General features: G+C 39.3%; 2 protein-coding genes across 2 annotated transcripts in view; one reads left to right on the forward strand and one right to left on the reverse strand.

Annotated features, from left to right (window-relative positions):
• prg4a (proteoglycan 4a) lies at positions 1–5,831 on the forward strand. The gene is made up of 14 exons (XM_026206468.1): positions 1–23; positions 109–228; positions 311–427; positions 1,202–1,315; positions 1,538–1,591; positions 2,230–2,295; positions 2,801–2,908; positions 3,058–3,264; positions 4,271–4,357; positions 4,444–4,583; positions 4,665–4,821; positions 4,908–5,012; positions 5,479–5,607; positions 5,693–5,831. The coding sequence occupies exons 2-14, from the start codon at positions 156–158 to the stop codon at positions 5,797–5,799; spliced, it is 1,464 nt and encodes a 487-aa protein (XP_026062253.1). The 5' UTR covers positions 1–23; positions 109–155; the 3' UTR covers positions 5,800–5,831.
• The window catches only part of LOC113045802 (nucleoprotein TPR-like), a 26,721-nt gene continuing 10,370 nt past the window's right edge, over positions 5,832–22,182 (reverse strand). Inside the window, exons 23-51 of the mRNA XM_026206467.1 lie at positions 21,970–22,122; positions 21,776–21,892; positions 21,467–21,670; positions 20,918–21,108; positions 20,663–20,810; positions 20,219–20,356; positions 19,903–20,034; positions 19,632–19,762; positions 19,319–19,529; positions 19,074–19,220; positions 18,086–18,284; positions 17,512–17,708; positions 15,505–15,578; positions 15,203–15,393; positions 14,868–15,116; positions 14,463–14,611; positions 13,401–13,481; positions 13,112–13,312; positions 12,894–13,040; positions 12,599–12,689; positions 11,283–11,470; positions 11,137–11,208; positions 10,959–11,050; positions 10,763–10,872; positions 9,493–9,591; positions 9,241–9,400; positions 9,044–9,153; positions 6,363–6,458; positions 5,832–6,103 (exon numbers count right to left, since the gene is read on the reverse strand). Of these exons, the coding sequence (XP_026062252.1) occupies positions 6,045–6,103; positions 6,363–6,458; positions 9,044–9,153; positions 9,241–9,400; positions 9,493–9,591; positions 10,763–10,872; positions 10,959–11,050; positions 11,137–11,208; positions 11,283–11,470; positions 12,599–12,689; positions 12,894–13,040; positions 13,112–13,312; positions 13,401–13,481; positions 14,463–14,611; positions 14,868–15,116; positions 15,203–15,393; positions 15,505–15,578; positions 17,512–17,708; positions 18,086–18,284; positions 19,074–19,220; positions 19,319–19,529; positions 19,632–19,762; positions 19,903–20,034; positions 20,219–20,356; positions 20,663–20,810; positions 20,918–21,108; positions 21,467–21,670; positions 21,776–21,892; positions 21,970–22,122 (4,137 nt within the window). The 3' untranslated portion in view covers positions 5,832–6,044. The remainder of the gene's footprint in view (positions 6,104–6,362; positions 6,459–9,043; positions 9,154–9,240; positions 9,401–9,492; positions 9,592–10,762; positions 10,873–10,958; positions 11,051–11,136; positions 11,209–11,282; positions 11,471–12,598; positions 12,690–12,893; positions 13,041–13,111; positions 13,313–13,400; positions 13,482–14,462; positions 14,612–14,867; positions 15,117–15,202; positions 15,394–15,504; positions 15,579–17,511; positions 17,709–18,085; positions 18,285–19,073; positions 19,221–19,318; positions 19,530–19,631; positions 19,763–19,902; positions 20,035–20,218; positions 20,357–20,662; positions 20,811–20,917; positions 21,109–21,466; positions 21,671–21,775; positions 21,893–21,969; positions 22,123–22,182) is intronic.

Raw genomic sequence — 22,182 nt, forward strand, 5'->3', positions numbered from 1 at the left:
AAAGACACTTTGGTTACTCTTTGGTAAGTCCCTCTCAAGACTTTGACGATGAAAAACTAACTTCAGTGTTTTGTGATCATATTGTGTCTCTTTTTTTTTTTTTTTTAGACATACAGGTGTTTTTATCAGTTTGGGCTGCTCTGTCGAGGGTTATCATGACTGGATCTGCTCTGGTTTCATTTCTGCTGGCGCTGGCCTGTGTTCTTCTGCCGCTGTGCACTGCTCAAGGTGAGTCAGATCATTTCTGGGTCTGTCCATGTCGGTTCTGGTGGGGTTTCCGGTGGGGTTCAGCTTGTGGTGTTGTGTGCAGGCAGCTGTGTGGGCAGATGTGGTGAGCCGTTCACCCGCGGACAGGTCTGTAGCTGTGACTACAGTTGTTTTGTCCACGGCGAGTGCTGCAAGGATTTTGACGATGTCTGCACTGTTGGTAAGACCCTTATCATTAATTAATGATGAAATTATTATTATTATTATTATTAATGAAATTATGTAGTGACCAAAAATATATATAGGCCTATATTTTAGTTTAGAAATATTTTAGAAATTTAAAATAATAAAAACTATGAATTTTTGTAGTGACCAAAAAATAAATATTTTATTTTAGAATGTTGGATACTTGTTAATGCCTTTCTTTGCTGTCTGGTCTAATTCATCCATTTTATCTTTATATATTTATTTTTTTATTACTGTAACAATTGCATATATTTTTATAAATATAATTATTTCATTGATTATATGTAAACAAAAGCCTTAATATCAAACATTTTCATGAGTGTGTCCAAACTTTTACAGGCATTGTAAATGTATTACTGCAAATAGTGAATAATAGTTTATTTGTTTGTATATCATTTTTATATATAATTTCTATAATGAGTTTCTTCATTTTTAAACCTTCTCATAATATTATTTTATTTTACACTAAATGAGGGGTGAGAAAACGCCTACATTTTATTTAGAGGTCCAAATTGGTCGAAAATCGCTTAAACTCTTAGTAAGATAATAGCTGAAGTTTTATTTTATTATTTTAGTTAGATCAAATCTGGTTTTAATTGTGAGGGCCAAACGTAACGCAATGTAACACGATGACTGAGTTTGTTTGTTTGCGTACAGGTTTTATCATTTTGCTAATGTAGAGGCCTTTGAAGTGCATGTATGAAACAGGAAGCAGTGGATTTGATAAGCCGCTGTGTGTAATTGGCAGGTGACTCCTGCAGGGGTCGCTGTGGTGAGGCGTTCCGGCGCGGGAGACAGTGTGAGTGTGATTCAGACTGCGCGCTCCACGACTCCTGCTGTCCAGACTACAGCGCGCACTGCGGTATGATGACACGAGACGAGACCACTCGTGAACTACAGACTCAGGGACCCACCCACAGTTTAAACACATTACCTAAAATGACTTAAGTAGTAGCCTATAGGCCATAGTGAAGACCACTGGCAAATGTTCACTGGAATTACTTATGATAGTAATAATATATGTTCTTCACTGAGTTGTTTACTTAGTTTATTTCTTCTTTGGCTTTATAATTGTCTTCATCAGATGCTTTGTCCCAGTTGCAAGCTGCAAGAGGCTCAAAACTAAACAAGCTTACAGGTATCATTTTAATATCTATTTAATTATCTTTTTTTTTTTTTTTTTTGTAAGATTTTGAGTGTGACCCCTTTAGCAGTTTGAGGAACCGCTTTGGTGCTGACTGCCTGTAGATTCTGTAGACGTAAAGTTCATTCACTCAAGCTGCAACATGTTAGACATGACCCAATGTTAACTAAACAACAAATTGGATGTTGAGATCCGTTCAATGGCACAAAAGTAGGAGCAGAATAATAATAATAATAATAATAATAATAATAATAATAATAATAATAATAATAATAATAATAATAATAATAAAAACATAGATATATGAATCAATAGTGAACAGCAGTGGTTTATATTGCACTGTATTTTACATATTCACTGTATTTTATATAAAACCAACCACCCTATTTCTAACTGTTTTAAATTCACTTTAAATAAGTCCATTTTTATATAATTTTGAAAGTTTTAAATTTGCTTGTTTTATTTTTGTTCTTCATTATTATTTTACTTTCTTTATGTAAAGCACTTTGAATTGCCATTGTGTACGAAATGTGCTGTATAAATAAACTTGCCTTGCCTCTATAACAGTTCTCATTTGTATTAAATCCAGATTGGAGAATGACAAAGTGAATGTTTATTTGCTGTTTTTTTAGATTATACTGAGGAGTGTATGGCAGTATGTCTCGCAGCGCAGCAAAACCCAGACCTCATGAGAAATGGTAAGTTCAGACTTACATTTATTATTATATACAAAGTCTCTTAAGCTTATCAAGGCTGCATTTATTTAATAAAATGTTAAGTAAAACAGTTATTCTGTGAAATAGTACTGCTATTTAAAACTACTGCTTTTCGTTTCGATTTTACGGGCAAAGCATTATTTTAGTACCATTAGCCTTCAGTGTCATGTGACACTGACTTATAATTATTCTAATATGCTGATTTATTGCTTATTAAAAATTTCTTATTAATATCAATACAGAAAACAGTTGTGCTCTTTAATATTTTCATAGAAACTATACTATTTTTCAAGATTGTTAGATGAACTGAACAGCATTGATTTGAAACAGAAGATTTGTCAGCATTATAAGTGTCTTTACTGTCACTTTTGAACTATTTAATGAGTCCTTGCTGAATAAAAGTTATCATTTAAGTTGAAAAATAAACAAATACAATTCTTACAGACTGCAAACCTTTGAATAATAGCGTATGTATACGTTTTTTCAGGTGGAAGACTGAATAACTTCATGGCTCCATCTGATGCCGCATCACTTCCTGCTGGTGGCCCTCTGCCCCAGGACATCTTCGCTCCTCTGACACCCTCTGACATACCCGGTAACAGCTTAAAAAGAATAAACCTATTAAAATTAATATTATTTTGACTTTTAATAGGAAAGAGACAACCAAATTAAAATCTACAGAAAGTTCGATACATGTGAGTTGATAATCAAAATATTGACCAAAGTACATACATGCCCTCGCAGGCATCGCTTCCAACCCTTCTGGGTTCCCTCTGCCAGGATCCGACCCTGCTCCTGCAGCGGGACCTTTCTCTGACAATCCCCTAACCATCCCGGTGCAGGTCTCCCTCTCCGTCAGCGGACAAGGTGAGGGGCCGTCAGCTGCACACAGACCCAGCGCTCTAGCAGACATCGCCCAGGCCGTGGCAGCCAGCAGCCCTGCAGCACCAGGTATGGAGCTTCAAGAATAGTTCACATCCCTGAAATGACCCCCTGTGTATATGGAAAGTGTTGTATGTATCTAACCATGTAAAATATATTGTCAGTCTTTTATGTTATGTACATCTGTTGTTCAGTTGATTTATTGAAATGCACTACTGGTCAGAGTTTTCTTTTGTTTTTTTTCTAAATAAATATAATTCGCTCAGCACGCATTTATTGGGTTAAAATACTGTAAAACAGCAATATTGTGTCATATAACAATATACTATAAATCAACTTTTTTAATTATAAATGTTAAAATGTAATTTATTCCAGTGATGGCAAAGAAAGATCTACACAAGGTGGTGCACAAATATTTTGTATTATTGGTGCTCAATTATTAAAAATGGTTTGTATTATTATCAGTGTTTTTAATATCAATAAATATGTTTTTACTGCCTAACAATTTGGTCAAAACTGTGAAAGGTTTTTCAGGATACTTTTATGAATAGATGGATTTAAAAACAGCATCTATAATAATACATATTTTATTTAAAATTATAAAACTTACTGTCACTTTTGATCAGTTTAATAATATACCAAATTATTTTGTATTTTTTAATTGCATTTACCCAAAAATTTTGGATAGTAGCGTATCACAAAAAAAAGGCTTCCTAGAAAATATTCTAAACAGCAAAAAGATCTTTGCAACATTGATAATAATAAGAGATTCTTCTTGATCTCTAAATCAGCATATTAAAGATTTCTGAAGAATCATGTGACACTAAAGACTGTGGTAATGACTGCTGAAAATTCACACATGCCATCACAGGAATAACTTACTTTTTAAATTGTATTTAAATAGCAAACCGTTCTTTTTCTCTGTTTTTTAAATTAAATCAATGCAAGGCTGATCTCAAGAGACTTCTTTCAAAAACATTATCTTGATTATTCTTTTAACCTTTGACCAGAAGTGTAAATTAAATCTGAATATATTTGAACTATTTATATCTGTTTTTTTTTTGTTTTTTTTAAGATGCCAACTCAAACCCTGATCTCTGCACTGGCCTTGCCTTTAATGGAATGGCAACTCTCTCCAACAACTCCATCATAGTTTTCAGAGGTACATCTTCTGTAAAGATGTACAGTTGCATACAGTGCCATTTTTCTTCCAATATCACGAATTAAGAAAAGTGCTATCCATCTCAGGTCACTTTTTTTGGATGCTGAACCCCAAGACCAGAAGAGCCGGTCCTGCTCGTAGAATCACTGAAGAACTGGGCATTCCATCTCCCATCGACACAGCCTTCACACGCTGCAACTGCCAGGGCAAGACCTACATCATCAAGGTACTGAAGAACATGGAAAACAGTCACTGACCGTGTTTGCAAACCTTGTAAATTCTGAACTGTCCATTTTCTCTCACTAAGGGTGACAACTACTGGAGTTTGGAGAATGGTGTTGTGGAATCTGGATATCCCAGATCTGTGTCCCAGGACTTTGGTGGGCTCACCGGTGAGATCACTGCTGCTCTGCCAATCCCAGCCGCCAGAAAGAGACCGGAGTCTGTGTACTTCTTCAAGAAAGGTGCTGACTGGAGCCCTCCGTTTGGTTTGAATAATTAGAAATGGCCAAAATAAGAAAATTTATCATCATTTGTGTTTTCGAATCAGGAGGCACAGTGCAGAAGTTAACCTTTCCTCCTGGAAGTGCACCAACTTGCAGTGGAAAGAGATCCAAAAATTCAGACAAAGTTCCAAAAAATGGCAAAGCAGCAGGTAATCTGAATTGTTTTTATGCTAAATTGAGGTACTGCAAGAAAACTCCAGCGATGCATTGAAAGGAGCATTTAAAATTATATCATTTTAGTGTCATTTTAATGTATCCATGGATCACAAAACCAGTCAGAAGAGGCACAGGTATATTTGTAGAAATAGCCAGTGATACATTGTTTGGGTCAAAATTATTGATTTTTCTTTTATGCCAAAAGATCATGTTCCATGAAGATTTTTTGTACATTTCCTACCTCTAAATATATCAAAATGTCAGATTACAGATTTTTTATATTCAAACTTGCTTTTATTTTCAGTATGCTCTCATATTTTCAGCTTTCATAAATATTAATTACATTTTTCGGCTTTATTTCAAATGGAAAAATTTGAAGATTCATTTTAGTTCATCTTAAAGCTGCAACAGAAAAAATAAGATACAAAAGTGATGTATTTTGTTAATCTAATTTGCCAGGGATCCAGTTGTCAGGGGAGATCAACATCAAGCTCAAAATGAAGGGCTTCCCCACCCCTGTGACATCAGCATTGTCCATGCCCAACCCAAGGAAGTCAGATGGTTTCGATTACTTCGTTTTCTCTTGGCGTAAGTGGCAACATTTTCTCTTGCAACACTACACATATTACCTGTGTAATAGTACATTTAATAACACAATCTCTGTGTTCAACAGCTAAGGTCCTAAACGTCAAGGTTAGCGGTGATCTGCCCGCTCTGACGGCCCCTGTCAGCCATTCCTCCCAGCAGAATGACATCAGCAAGTGGCTCAACTGTGCCTGAAAGAGCAGCATGAAACAAACACCACCAGCAGCTGCATGGCGAGAAAGATTCTCCATTTATTAGCAAAACCATTGAACATAGCGTCAGTATGATTACTCACAAAATATAAAATAAATCTATCCCATGTTTTAAAGCACATTGAAACAAAATATTAAACAAAGTAAATCAGCAGTAGGTTGATTCTGGGTACTCCGTGAGTCGTGATCAGTGTTTCTGCTGGGCAGCCACTGTAAAGGTGGATGGATTCAGATGGGAGTGCCTCTGTTTAGTCCTCGACCCCGACCTCCACGAGGAAAAACACCACCTACAGGACAAGAGCGAGATACAGACCCAGTCAATCCAGTTTCATTGAAGATCTTTGTAGACATCCAAATTCCTAATACCGAAATACCGAATATCCAAACAAGCACAAACTGACAAATGAAAAGCTTCTGTATGCATTCCAAGTAATCTTTGCTTCATTAAAAACAGAAAAGTTTTCAAATCCAGTCTGTGTTGTTAGTTTTTGTGAGAATGTGTGCGACTGATGAGGAAGAGGATGGAGTGAGAAATGGGGTCCTGACCTCTCCGGATGATCTGGTTTCTGCGGGGTGGCTGCTGCTGAGGAAGGAGCCGGCCTGAAGGCTTGGCCTGACCAGTGCTGGTGCTGGTGCTCGTATCTAAAAAAAAAAAAGGAAAAGAAATGGGGTGATAAACAGGGTCAAATACTTACGGGTCAGTGAAAAATTCAAGTGAACAAAAACAAGTGTCAAGTTCTTGGAAAACTACACTTTGTATTGTAACTGTGGTAAACTTCTAACTCGAACACCACAAAAAAGTTAAATTAAATAGCATAATTTAAGTTTAATTTGTTTTTCTAAAAGTAGTATCTAAAACTACATATACAGTGCCGGTCAAACGTTTTTGGAAGCTTCAGTAAGATTTTTTTATGTTTTTTAAATGTTTTAATGTTTTAAGTTTCTAATGCTATATATATATATATATATATATATATATATATATATATATATATATATATATATATATATATATATATATATATATGAGACACAGGTTCTTTGCTTCAAAAATACTAACTAAACATTCTAAACTACTCAAGGTTTTTACTTCAAGAACTTCTTTTAATTAGGTTTGCAGGGTTTATACAGGGATTCTTAAATTGAATTTACTACCTTTTTACCACCTATTTTACTACCATCACAATATTTTTTACTACCAACACGGCTTCAAACTTCAACTGTAGCAGTGTTAAGTGTTAAGTAAAGTGACAAGTAAAGACATGACATATCTTTCCAAAATTAATGAATACCATTTAATCACAATTTAATGAGGCAATTATAACTTAATTTCAACACTGGAAGGGAGAGATAGAGAACCAGAGAGAGCGAGAAAGAGAAAGTCAGGAGAGGTTCTGTAGGTGTATGTGAGTGTGCATGTGTGTTAGGGCAAGTGAGTGAGCTACATTCAAGTAAGAGGGAACTCTACCATAGGACTTGAATTAATCAAGATCACAACAGGCCTTGGTCCATTGGATTTACTCAATATGTCAAAGAGTAACAATTACATAAAAATTAAAAGACAGACTGGACCTTTAGAATGAACAGCTACACAAGGTGTAATAATAAAGTTCAATTGTACACTATAATAACAGTATTTCATTAATAAACAAATAACTTCAACATTGGACACAAGCCAAGCACTGTCCAACACAGAGAGAGAGAGAGAGAAAAGAGAGAAAACATCAAACAGAAAACACAAAGCCTCTCTTTGAAAGGAATTTCGTTTTGTATTAATTTTATCTTAATTTTAATCCATGTTTCATTAGTTTGTATAAATCACAACACGTTCAGACATGAACCGAAACTCAGTGTATAGGTAGCCTAGGCTACTCACCTCACAGACCTAAACAAATTAGAAATATCCTATATCTATTATCTACAGAAAGCTTGAAATTTCTACTTTTAAACAGAACCATTCAAAACTACCGTATTTTCCGGACTATAAGTCACACTTTTTTTTCATAGTTTGGCTGGTCCTATGATTTATAGTCAGGTGCGACTTATTTACCAAAATTTATTTGACATGAACCGAGAGAAATGAACCAAGAGAAAACATTACCGTCTACAGCAGCGAGAGGGCGCTGCTGCTCACTGCTCCTGTAGTCTACACTGAAGACATAGAGCGCCCTCTCGCGTCTGTAGACGGTAATGTTTTCTTTTGGTTCTAAATAAATGCGACTTATAGTCCAGTGCGACTTATATATGTTTTTTTCCTCATCATGACGTATTTTTGGACTGATCCGACTTATACTCAGGTGCGACTTATAATCCGAAAAAAAAAAAAACGGTAAATAAAAGTAGGCTATATGCTAATCCGTAAGAAATGCATTTTTCTCCGGTGCGTTCACTACTGCGAAGATCGCGAGTGTCAACTTCATCTTTGCAGCTGACACAGAAACACTTGATTATTAATAAACAATTAAAATGTCATAATATTTTTTTACAGTGTTTAGGTGCCGTTTATATGAACGCGTCACCACTGCATAAGAGAGAGAGAGAGAGAGAGAGAGAGAGAGAGAGAGAGAGAGAGAGAGAGAGACACACACACACTCAAGGTCTCTCCCTCTCTGCCGTACGCTCGCTACACGGTTTGCATGCACGCTTTTGCTCGCTCGCTCTAGATTCACAGGAGATTTGAACTAATTTCCAGGCATCATAACATTACAAAAGGCAATTGTAATATTTTTTTATTACTATTTTGGTATGATGAACATTTACCCGCCAGTGTGACGGATAGCCTTTTGGTATTTGCTCGCCAAACGGAAAATCTAACCGCACTTGGCGCTTGTTAATTTCGGACCCTGGCTGCGGGCCAATAAAAACTGGACCGCGGGACGCAGTTGGCCCGTGGGCCGTAGTTTGGACACCCATGATATAGACCCAGATAGATGGGGCTTCGAAAATTTACTACCTCGTCAGATGACGTTTATTACTTTTTACTGGCCTTAATTTGGCATAATTGAATTTACTACCTTTTACTACCTTTTACAACCCCGCATAAACCCTGGTTTGTTTTGTTAATGATAGTTGCATCACACCAATGTATTTTGGACCCCTAACAAAATAAAAAAAATAATTTTAATTTAGATGGAATTAGGTCAAATTAAATTTTTAATCTATTTTTGAAACGAGCAGATTCAGAAGAAAAAGCTGATCAAAGTGGCAAGTGTGTAAACGGTGTGTACCTGCGGAGCTGGACGTGGGCTCTTGACTGGTGGAGGGCAGGCTGGCATCATCGGTCGGCTGTGCAGATTCCAGCTCTGACTGGCCCTCTAGACATGCCTCACTACTCGCCCTGCAAACACATAACACAAACATTACAACCCCACAGACAAAACGTGGCCGCTCGGAGGTGAAGCATTAAACTGTTGTGAGTGCTCACCCTTCACTCTCAGCCTCCCCAACAAAAACATCATCTCCATCGTCCCCTGGGACAGCTTCTCCCGGTGCGGGCACACTGCCGGTGGACGTGCTGACCATGGGAACCGACTGAGAGGCTGTCTCGGACACATCAGAGGGGTGGTTCTCCGTGAAAACAGTCACTGCACACACAAATGAAAGGAGGAGAGCAGTTAGGTTTGACTAAAAGATATCAGCCGAAACAAACTCGAGGTGACTTCCTCCTGCTGATCACCTGGAGCAGCCACTTGTAGAGGAGTGGTGGGGACACTCCTGCCTCCAGACTCTTCATCATGAGCAGGCAGGAAGAGAGGACTTTCATACATGCCCAACCCTGAAAAATGACAGGAAGAATGTCAGGAATCATGCTACGTTTGTTCACAGTAATTATCGTATTTATTAGAATCATTACTATTTATTCAATTCATTTTCAACTAATAAAAGAAGAACATTGCAATTTCAAGTTGGAAACTCAGAATTTTATGAAAGCTGACTTTTCACAATTGACAATCTGAGATGCAAAATTAAGCAATTTAATACTTTGCTGACATCATTAAAATGTAGATGAATTTATTTAGCATTATGAGCATTCCGGTAACACTAGAGGTCAGACAAAGAGCAAGATTATTTTAATGAATTATATCTAACGACTATTCTAATGAATATTTAATTTTGCCCGCTCATTTCGCCCATTTCCATTTTTTTAACAATGATGTTGCTTAACTTATTTAAAAAAACACTATTAATAATTTAATTACAGCCATATGTATTTTAAGAAACAAAAAATTTATATTACATGGATAATCAAGTGATTGATTGTAAGTTTAAAATTAAAATAGTTTTTAATAATATATTAATATATAATAATAATTTATATTGTTTGATTTATTTGATTAACATATGTTTGTTATTGAATTTTAAAATGTACACTACCATTTAAAAGAATAGGCTCAGTAAGGTTTGAAAAGTGACCCTTAAAAAAAACCTTAAAATGCATCACAGTTGCCACAAAAATATTATGACGCAAAACCCAAATAGCATATTAGAATTCATATTTCTGAAGGATCATGTGACACTGAAGACTTGAGTTTTCAACCTTGTCGTGAAATGAATAAATTGCTTTCTAAAATATATATTGCAATTTAAATAATTAAGATAAATTTAATAAATTGAAAATATCAGTAAAATATTTTCTATTTTAATTATATAATTATAATATATTTTTTAAATCACATAAATGCAGCCTTGATGAGTATAAGAGACTTTTTTCCAAAATTTTCCAAACCTGTACCGACCACAAACCTTTTAAAAGTAGTGCGTTACTAAATTAAAAATGATATAGTAATGAATATTGTAAAAATATTGCTCAGTGTTGCCAAAGAAACTAATGCTTGCGTGCAAAGTACATGAATGGCTCAAGAACATAACTCTAGGTTGCCATCATGTAATCAAGGTCATTCGGAAACTATGTAAAAGCAGCATTACTGTGTCGTGTTTGTACTCGCCTCCATGAGTGGCCAGGTGGCTCAAGTCAGAATGAGAGGAGCTGGCCTGGGGCATCATATCCTCAGGAGGGCCGAAACGGAAGCGAGGAACTCCAGCCACCTGGGGGGAACTGAGATGGAGGGATGCATCATTAATCAAGGTGTTTAATGATGTATCCCTTCGTGCTATAAAAGAGTAAAAGCTGCTGTGACTCACTGAATGGCCTCGGCAAAGCCATCTGTGCGGTGTGGCACGACGAGGGTGGGAGTGCTAGGAACCATTCTGTCATCATCATCAAAGAAGTGTTGCTGAACGAACCAAAATACTGTGTTAGAAATTATCAAGCACTAAAGACGTAGGATGTTTATATTGGTTAAACAAAAAGTTGAGTCACCATGCTTCCGATTCCAGGCGTGAGCTGGGGTACACGACTCATTGAGGTCCGTCTGCTCTGTCCCGACTGCCTCTGTCCAGAAGAGGAGAAACTGATCAGAACTCTTATTCTGAGCTGCTTTCGAATCCAGGACATGGTCTATATACCTGCATGATGGGGGGTCCGAGTTCAGGGACTGGGTGGATGTTGAGGCGTGGGGGTGGGGTGTGATGCGGTCTCCGGGGGGATTGGGGAAGACGTAGGCCCAGGGAGGAGGTGGTGGTGCTGGGGACTGGATGTTGCGCTCTCACAGGCTCAGCAGGGAAGGACTCCAGGGTGCTGACACTAGCTTCACCTGTGAACACACAGGAAACTTCGTCAGATTTATTATTCATAGATTTGTCACTTATTCCTAAATGTGTCATAATGCACACTTTTATAGTCTAGACTTCACTGTATAACCTTTTGTCCACGAGGTCTGGGTGGACTGAGCAGGGAAGCTTTGTTAAACTATACAGTACCATTCAAACGTTTCAGTGAATGAAAAAAACTAAATTTAGTAAAAAAACAGCTTAAAACAAGTTGATTTAACAGAAAGAGGGATAAAACAACCAGCTGATATAGCAAAAAGAAGTTAAAAACTAACTAAATTTAGTCCATAAATGAAGGTCGAAAGATTTTTGTTGGTTTTTATGAAAAAGTATTGTTAATGAAAACCATAAACCAGAACAGTTCGAAAAGCTGAACTAACTTCAGAACAGTCTGAAGGTCTGACCTGAGTTTGGTGGTTGTAGCTTTAAAGCTATAGGAGGACCTACTGACTAAATTTGGCCTGAAGAGAAGGAGACTTCCTAAAGGCAACTTCATGAAAATCTTCATTTCAAACATTTTCTTTTAGAATGAATCATTTATCCATCAGATAATCACAATATAAATAAATATTTTCTTCATGAGACAATGAAGACTGTAATATATACCGTATTTTCCGGACTTTAAGTCTCACTTTTTTTCATAGTTTGGCTGGTCCTGCGACTTATAGTCAGGTAAGACTTATCAAAATTAATTTGACATGAACCAAGAGAAATGAACCAATAGAAAACATTACCGTCTACAGCCGCTAGAGGGCGCTCTATGCCGCTCAGTGCTCCTGTAGTCTACACTGAAGACATAGAGCGCCCTCAAATGGCTGTAGATGGTAATGTTTTCTCTTGGTTCTTGGTTCTAAATAAATGCAACTTATAGTCCAGTGTGACTTATATATGTTTTTTTCCTCATCATGACGTATTTTTGGACTGATGCGACTTATACTCAGGTGCGACTTATAGTCCGAAAAATATGGTATATTTAAAAAAAAAAGCTTTTTTCAAACTGATTTTGAAACAATAAATGCAGCCTTTCCTGAGCATAAGAGACTTCTTTCAAAACTTTTTTGTAAGTCATAGTGACCCCAGACTTTTCGAATTCATTGTGTGCGTTTATGTACCACTGCTCTGAGAGTCTGCTTGCTTCTGGATTGAATCCGATGCTTCTTGACTTTCTTCATTGTCAATGTCTGGATCAGCTGCCCCATCGCCCTGCCAACACAACAACAATCACATCAAGACCACAAGAAAAGGTAAACATTCAAAGGATCATAATCAGCTCACAGAAACTTACAATAAAAATGAAAAAAAAAATTGTTTGCACAGACAATGGAACAACTTGTTTCCTAGTAAGCAACTCTGGCTTTCGTTACAAAAGCAGCTTTATGCCCTGGAGTGTTAGAAAAGTAGTGTCACCTCTGCCTCGTCCCCCTTGTAGGCCTCATTGGCATCTGCACTCCCACTGCCTTCATTACTCTCCTCTGCTGCTTCTGCCATCCCTCCATCACCATCTTCATCATCATCATCATCATCATCATCATCATCTGCATCATCCTCTTCATACTGCAGAAAGAAGGGAGGTAAATACGTGCTAATAATTGAACAGCTTCCATTTCTCTGAGAAACAGACTGACTTGTCCAGGCTCCTCCTGCTCCTCCTCAGTGCCGCTATCAGTCTCGATGACGATGATGTCATGCTTATACTCCTCGGATAAGTCCTGTCCGCTGATCTGAGATTCTGAGGGTTGGGACTCGCTCACCTGATCCATCGGGACAGACTGAGACAAAGATTCTTCGTCTCCCTCTCCTAACACGGGATATGCTTCCTGTGAGAGCTGAACAGACACGATCAGTGCACTGGTGGTTCATCGTTGGGATGAGTGGCTGTGGGGATACTGTTACTAAGGGATAAAGTGCTGGTACCTCACTGGCATCAGGAGGCTGCTGGCCTTCTCCTGAAGCTTCACCCATAGCATCGTTACTCTCCTCGGTGCTGGAAGCATCCTGCAAAAAGAGTGGGATGATCTATAATTCAAGAGAGTCTATTTTTAATGGCCAAGGTTATAACCACAGTGAGTTTTTCCTGCACCTCAAGTGTAGCATCTACAACAGAAAAATAGCTTGTAAAGCCTGGGTACCGTATTTTCCGGACTATAAGTCGCACTTTTTTTCATAGTTTGGTTGATCCTGCGACTTATAGTCATTTGCAACTTATTTATCAAAATTAATTTGACATGAACCAAGATTAAACATTACCGTCTACCGCTAGAGGGCGCTCTATGCCGCTCAGTGCTCCTGTAGTCCTGTAGCGCCCTCTCGCGGCTGTAGACGGTAATGTTTTCTCTTGGTTCTTGGTTCTAAATAAATGCGACTTATAGTCCGGTGCGACTTATATGTGTTTTTTTCCTCACCATGACGTATTTTTGGACTGATGCGACTTATATTCAGGTGCGACTTATAGTACGGTCAATTAAAATACGGTAATTGAATGCAAATAGACACCACATCCTTCTATAAGAATCAGTGAACCTTCACTGGCTTCAAGCAAAAGCAAACATACAGTGCCATGAGGGTATCTGATTAACAAACAAGTGAAATTCCCTCATAATTCATTCTAGAACTGCATTCACCGCCAATTTACAAATCTGAACTGGTGGAACGTAATCTTGCATAAGTCATAACGTAATATTTTTCAGCTAAAACCATATTGTATCTGATCAATAACTTCTCATTAATGAGCAAATGCCTATTTAAAGTTCATGTTATTGCAACATTATTATCTCTTAATTAAAAAAGTTTTGTTACACAACTATGGACTATTTTTACGCACCTCTTCACAGTCAAAACTGATCTAAATGCAGTAGGAGGATTTTTAGAATCTCTTTCACAAACTAAGAAGTTTGCTTTTTAAATCAGGCCAATTTCGTATTAAATAACAAGCCACCCCCACATGACGACAGGTGGAGATTTTCGTACGCCGCTCACCTCCAGGCCCATTCTTCTTATGATGCGGAGCTTCTTCGTGATGGGGGGATGGGTGGGGTCATCCTGTGAGGTGTCGGTCACCTCAGTGGAGCTCTCCTGCTCTTCCTCTCGCACTCGCTTGGACACAGATGAGCCTGCTGTCGCTGACACTGACAGAAGAACAACATGTTAGTCAGAAACCTCATTAATAAAGGGAGTGCTGGGAAAGAGGGAGGGGGATGGGTCAATGAAAAATTTAGGACAATATTAATACATATCAAATATTACATTGCTGTCTTTATAATATCATAGTCACCAATTTCTCATTTTATCATCTGCCTGGCTAGTTAATATTATTTCTGACCTTGTTGAATTAAATAAGTCAAGTAAGACTATGAATATGTGTTTCTTCATGGTTCTTCGTACCTGTACCAAAGACAGCAGTGGAGGTGGACGGCCTCTCCATCTGCGAGCTATGAACTGCTTCTATTAGTGTCGTTGCTGGCTCCTGACTGGTCTGCTGCTGAGTGGGCTGGACAAACGCAGTGGCTTGGCTCTGCTGCAGACCGAGAATCGGCTGTGTGGTCTGTATGTTAGGGCTGGTGGAGCGCACTGAGCCGCTGGTGCTCCCGAAGACCGTCACATGCTCCATTGTGCCCTCTGTGGACTGGAGAGCTGAGGGAACACACCAATGACAACCAATTTACAACTTGTGGACTAACAAGTCCTATCAGATGTCAAAGCCTGAACTCCAGCCATACCTTCCTGCGTTTCCACCTGTGTTGTGGGCATGACTGTGGCTGTGGGCGTAGTCACGGGAGCGGGTGTTATCATTGGGCGGATGCTTGCCCTAGGGGTGGACTTGCTCCCTGCGATCGGTGAAGGCTTGCTGGTGGCGGCAGCAACTGGTGTGGGCTTGATGTTAGCTGTGGGCGGCTCAGATGTACTGGCGCTGTTAACAGACAGAATATAAAGACATTATTTAACACCGCTAGAATTCTTGCATGTACATGGAAAATAGCTTCCTTCCGCAGTGCAAAATTAGGTGGATCTAAACAATTACCCTCCTCTGTCAGCAGCAGGTGTGGGTTTGAGAGTGATCTGCCGAGCATCTGATGACCTCTGTGCCTCTTGAACCTAGAAGAGTTCACAAGTACTCTGATGATCATATATTTCCTTAAATCCTGTCAGTCAGCAAATAAAGCCCAGGAAGTCTCTTGTCAGACACATGCAACATAACCGTAAAAATCCATGAATGCAAATAAAGTCACCAATGCCGCGTTTCCACCGAAATTACCCGGAACATTTGTACCAGGAACTTTTTTTCCCAGGAACTTTTTTCCCCCCAGACCTGTTGCTTTCTGCGTTTCCACCGCGGTGTAAAGTACCGGGTAGATTAGGCAAATAGACTGGTGACGTAGGTTTGCGCGCGTTTCTCAATACAAAGTACCGCTGATAAAATTTTTTTAAAAAAAAGTACGCTGATTTTGGACGTGCATCCTCGGTAGTTGGTTCAGACTTTGTGCATTCGTCTCAGGAGTGTGATATCTGCGACGACGCAAGTCCGGTAAATCTATAAACAGCAGCGTACTTGATAACTTCAGTCTGCTCGTCATGGCTACTGCAATTTTCCTTACTGTATATTTACAATAAAACGAAATATGATATCAAATACCACTGCCTCCTTTCGTTTTCATTTAAGCATAATAACAGCTGCAGAAATGTACTTAGTTCAGGGATAAGTGTAACGTTATATACAGCCATTACAATGAAAGAAATATTATATAGACTTGCCTTTTTATTTTCATTTTAACATATAGATAAATTGAATACAGACCAAAGAAAACCTGTTAGATTTACCCCGCAGCTGAATTATATGTTATGTTTAACCACTAAAGACACATCAGAGCCAGCGGCACATATCAGAAGATCTGTCCCAGGAGAGGCTGCTCTCTGTGGATACATGAGGACTGAGCTCCCGCTGATCGAGTGGAGCTCACCGTCTACGAGATCGGCGAAACACATTTTTTAAATAGGCATGATCTTTATAAATAAACCATAGATTTGAGTTTTAAACAACTACTTCTCGCCTGAAATACTTTTAAAATTACATTTCATGACACAATAACAGTAATATTTGAAAATTATCCGAATAAATGGTGGTTGAACTCAACCAATGCAGCGTGAACTCAGATTGCTTTGGCTACTGCAATTTTCCCCTCAGTATATTTACAATAAAACGAAATAGGATATAAAATACCACTGCCTCCTTTCATTTTCATTTAAACATAATAACAGCTGTAGAAATGTACTTAGTTCAGGGATAAGTGTAACGTTATATACAGCTATTACAATGAAAGAAATATTATATAGACTTGCCTTTTTATTTTCATTTTAACATATAGATAAATTGAATACAGACCAAAGAAAACCTGTTAGATTTACCCCGCAGCTGAATTATATGTTATGTTTAACCACTAAAGACACATCAGAGCCAGCGGCACATATCAGAAGATCTGTCCCAGGAGAGGCTGCTCTCTGCGGATACATGAGGACTGAGCTCCCGCTGATCGAGTGGAGCTCACCGTCTACGAGATCGGCGAAACACATTTTTAAATAGGCGCTGTCTTTATAAATAAACAACAGATTTGAGTTTCAAACAACTACATTCTCGCCTGAAATACTTTTAAAATTACATATCATGACACAATAACAGTAATATTTTGAAAATGTTGATCCGAATAAATGGTGGTTGAACTCAACCAATGCTGCGTGAACTCAACCAATCAGCATGTTTAGCACCAAAGTCCCGCCCCCGAAAGTTCCTGAACTTTAAAAAAGTACCACCTCGCCAGCAGGGACTTTCTGGGGGGCATTTTTTTACCCGGAACTTTTATTTAGTTCCTGGTTCCTGCGGTGGAAACACACCAAGTACCGGACCAAGTCCCTAGTTCCTGGGTAAAGTTCCTGCGGTGGAAACGCGGCTCAAGTGTTCATACATATTTTTCTACATTCATAACACATAGTATTTCTAAATAAATGTGTACAAAGTGCATTTGTGGTGCTGCACCTTGCTCTGGCCAGGCTCCTGGGCATCATCTTTCTGATCTCCGTGTCTCTCCTGTTGCTCACGGAGTTCCCTCAGCTCTCTCTCCTGTCGGCTCCAGCGGCCTTCATACTGGGACTTGAGTGCACTCATCCTCACCTCCAGCTCCTCCCTCTGCTGCTTCAGCTCCTCATTCTCTTTTGCCAACTGCTCCTTTGCACCTTAAACCCATTGAATATAGGGATGTTAGGATGCAGGATGTAACTAAAGGCCAAGAGCCTCAAAACCATGATTTGCTACTTGCTAGAGAACAGTATGTGGCATAAAGTGAAAGGACATTTGCATCTATAAGAGCACTTTATTGGGCAAAAATTTACAAATGCCCCTGCATATAAGAGGAGTCAAATCTTTCAGCCCAACTGACCAAAAATTCTTGGATTTCATCAAAAATATCTTAATTTGGTCTTAAGGTTTTAGAACGACATAAGGGTGATTTTTGGGTGAACTAACCCTTTAACTTGTAAATAATGGCCATAATTTACTACATAGACAAAGTATCAGCAGGATTTGTGCATGTCGCTTGTTCTGGTTTACGAACTGTTGAGCTGGTTGATCTTCTGCTTGGCACCCATGAAGGCTTTCTTGGTCTTCTCCTCTTTCTCCGCGATCTGCTGTCGGAGCTGCTCCTCCAGGTTACTCTTCTCCTGTAGCTCTGTTCTCAGACGGCTGAGCTCCGGCTGCACCTGTGCCAGCTGCTCCTGCAGGCTCTTCACCTCGGCTTCACGCTCCTGCACCGTCTGCACACACAAACATCCCACATGTGTTTTGAACGCACTGCTGACAATCTCATTGAGGTTATTCTCTTCATCACTTTTACGAAGTCAACAAACACTTCATAAGCAACGATGAAGGCGGACCAGAAAAAAAAACCCTCTTTAAACTCTTTTCCAAAAGCCCAACAAAACATTTGTCTCACTCCATCAGACTGAGTTCTCACCTCACGGTCTTAATAGTAAATGAACAAATAACACTCTATTTCTCTCTCACTTCCTGGATTAAGCGCTTTTATTACGGTTATATAATGTGAGCCAAACCAGAGAAGCCCACATTGGCAATGTTTGTGACCGTGTGCCGTGTACTTTTACAGCACAAGACCAGACGTCCCAGGGCTTTGAGGAACTATACAGCTGTGGGCTCTGTAAAAGCAATCATTGTGAGGAAGCATTAACTGTTTGATTTGTATGTTGAGAGTTTTATTCTAATGTAGACTCAAAGGAGTAGTTCACCCAGAAATTAAAGATTTAATTTAGACTTTTATTCACATATAAAAATGACCGACATGCACAGAGCAGATGTTAAACAGAAGCTCAAACCAATGAGGTTCATTCTTGTGTGTCCCACAAGCACGTTTCAGCTTCCGCAGGAACCAGTGAGGTTTGTTCATGGTTGATCTTTTGTGTTTCAGACCTTACATTTTTAACCTTTATGGGCACCAATTCAAAAAAAGGATCATCTCATATAATAGTTTGTCCCACCGAGGGGTAGGCTTGTTTGTCAGAGCAGCACATGAAGCCATAAATGAGTACCTTCTGTATGCTGTCCAGCTGAGTCTCCAGTTCTGAGGTTCTGTTCTGTGTCTGACTCAGTGAGCTCTTCAGGTTTTGAATCTCCTGCACTGAGGCCTGACGGTCTTCCTGCTCCTGTGCTGGCTTAGAGGCAGCCTCTGCCACCATCTGTCAGAGAGGTGTGACAAATTAATTCAGGACCTTTTTCTTCATTGGTTAAACTGGTAATAATTAAAAAAGGAGAAGCACCATATGCTGTGGTGTACCTTATCATGCTGTTCTTTGAGCTCTTCGTACTGGGTTTTGTAGCGACGGCCGATCTTCTTGACCTGCGTGATGGTTTTGACTTTCTCCTGGATGTCCACGGTCTTTGCCTGCAGGTCCTTCTTCAGATTGTCCCTTTCAGTGGTGAGCTTCCCAAGGCTATCCTGCAGGTTCTGCACCTGGCTCTGAGCTGTGGTGATTGAAGCTTGGCTCCTGTTTGGTAGGTGAAGAATGAAGAGTTCTGTTAAGGCCAAACCAACAATAAAATCACATATTTAAGAAAAACAGAATGATTCAAACCAACTGCACACTGACCTGGCCACCTCATTCTTGAGTTTCCCTGTCTCCTCTATGAGCTGCTGGATGCGTTTGAGATGGACCTCCCTTTCAGAATGAAGCTTTTTAGTTTCCTCCTGATCGTTGTCCTTTTGCTGACTAAGAAGTTGCTGCATGACCAATTAAATCAAAGTGTTAAAAACTAAGAACCTCCATACTACCAGTCTGACTGAATTCAACTGAACTGAACATACTGGTGATGTTTAAAATAAGTTTCTACATTCAAGGTACAGAAATTCACACGTGAGACCTGTGTTCGAGTCTTCAAGCGCTTGACGTCCTCCTCCAGGAGTCTCTTCTCAGCCTGTAACATGCCACTCTTCTCACTCAGCTCAGCATTGGAGTCCTGCAGGGGCTTGATGTCTGCTTCCAGCTTGCGCATCTGCAACATCATGTGACAATCAATGTCTTACATGTAAATTTGTTATTCTTATATATAAAAACCTCAGATTTTAAAATCTGATTGGCCAGGTCTGAAACAAATACAATGTCTATGTATCACAAACTTTAGCTAGATCTGATTATGTATAACTGTTGATGCACACTGTGTGCTCTTAAAGGCTTACCTTTGCTTGAGTCTGTTGTAGTTCATGCTCCAGTCTGTTCTTCTCATTCTTCAGCATCTTGTTGGTCTCAGTCAGAGCGCTCATACTCTCCACTCGCTTCATCATGTCTTCCTGCTGTGCCAAAGTCTTCGTTGTAACCTGCACATTTGAGAGGTTAACTGATTGCAAGAATATCTAATGTTTTTCAAAATATGATCAAGATGGGTGAAGTGTTAAACATCTTGATGTTAAATACTTTCTCATAGGCATCTATAATTATGCAGCAGCAATCAAATGTAATGTAAAAAAAATACTGCATTTCTATAACAAAAAGGAATAAGGAAAAACTAAATTGAATAAATATAAACACTGTGGGAAAAATAACATTGGCATGAGTTTCTGGCAAAGCTATCCGTCTTGTGCAGTGCAAGTTTGGGAAAACTGCGCAAAAACACTTTTTAGGACCTGTAGTTTTTCTCTCTCTGCATTCAGGCTGTCCTGCAGGTCCTTCAGCTCTCCCTCCAGGTACTCCATGCGCTGCTTATAGCGCAGGGTCTCAACCTCAGCTACTTCTAGCCGGGTCTCAACTATCTCCTTCTCCCGCCGTACAAACCTTTTGAGAAAGAAAGGCCACATCACTATTACCACGTCTTGTGTAGTAATGCAAGGCAATTTAATAGCATGTCATTCATTGAGAGGGTTCACTGATGAGGTTTTTACCTGAGAATGTCCAGGATCTGCTCATGAGATTTGCCTTCTTCATTCAGAGAGATGTTCAGACTGCTCTCTCCAGTGGCCTGCTGCTGGGTGGAGGCAATTATCTTGCTGCTCAGGTTCTCCATCTGCTCGTGGAGCATGGTGTTCTGCTTCTGCAGCTCCTCTGCTCTCTTTTGCTCTTTAGAAAGTTCTTCCTGAAGAGGAACAATGTAGAGGAATTCAATCAAGTAATAGCTCAACAAAGGCTATTACGCTAAAGGCATAATCCACCCAAAAATTGAAAAATCTGTTGTCATTTTTTGACGTTTTTCTAAGCCTGTATGACTTTTAGTTCTGTGGAATGGACAATAAGATATTTTGAAGAGTGTTGATAACTCAACAGTTTCAGTTCCATTTGACTTCCACTGTATAGACAAAAAATAAAATAAGAAAAGTCGATGGGCACCAAAACTATAAACTATTATCAACATTCCTTAAAAAAATATATTTTGTTTTCAGCCGAATCAAGAAATGCATCTTCCAGTTCTACGTTTGCCAACAACAAGAGTTTACCTGCAGTCTCTTTTCTTGCTGTTGCCAGTCGATACGGCCCTGATGCAGCTCAGATGCAGCTTTTTGAGCTTTATCCTCAAGCTGCTTCATGGACAGTACTGACTGCTGTCCCTGTTTCTTTGCAGCCTGTAGGGCTTCCACATCTGCAGCATGCAGCATGAGTTCTCGCTCATATTTATTCTGAGCCTCTGCAGCCAGCTTAGCCTGAAACCCGAAGTAAGACACAGGTAGGTCAGCATCAAAGAAAATCAGTGGGTAGTTGTGAGAAACAAACAATTATCTGACTTGACCCAGGAGGATCACATCCACCTGTAGTTTGCTGTCCTGCGTGGCTCTCTGCTCCTGGGCAACCGCTTCCGAAGCTCTATGAAGGGTATCCTGAAGCTCTGTCTGAATGTCTGTCATGCTCCTTTTCAACTCCTTCACCTAAACAAATGGTTTTAATCTTCAGAACTTTCCTATTTAAAATAGCTACAAAAAACATGGATGAGTGGATTCCATACCCGTTCTTCAACGCTCTCCACAGCTTTCATCTTCTCCTGCTGGAGCTCCAGCTTTTCCTTTTCTGCTTCCACCAACCGGGCTTCCAGCTGCTGGTTCAACTCCCGCAATGTCTTCAGCTGGCTGTCAGTGGAGGTGCGTGCCTGCTCAGCCAACTGTAAGTGAAACACAGGGCAATATTTTTTTTTGTACTATGGTCACATGACTTCTGATCA

Source organism: Carassius auratus, chromosome 27 (genome assembly GCF_003368295.1).
Source record: "Carassius auratus strain Wakin chromosome 27, ASM336829v1, whole genome shotgun sequence".
Classification (NCBI taxonomy): Eukaryota; Metazoa; Chordata; class Actinopteri; order Cypriniformes; family Cyprinidae; genus Carassius; species Carassius auratus.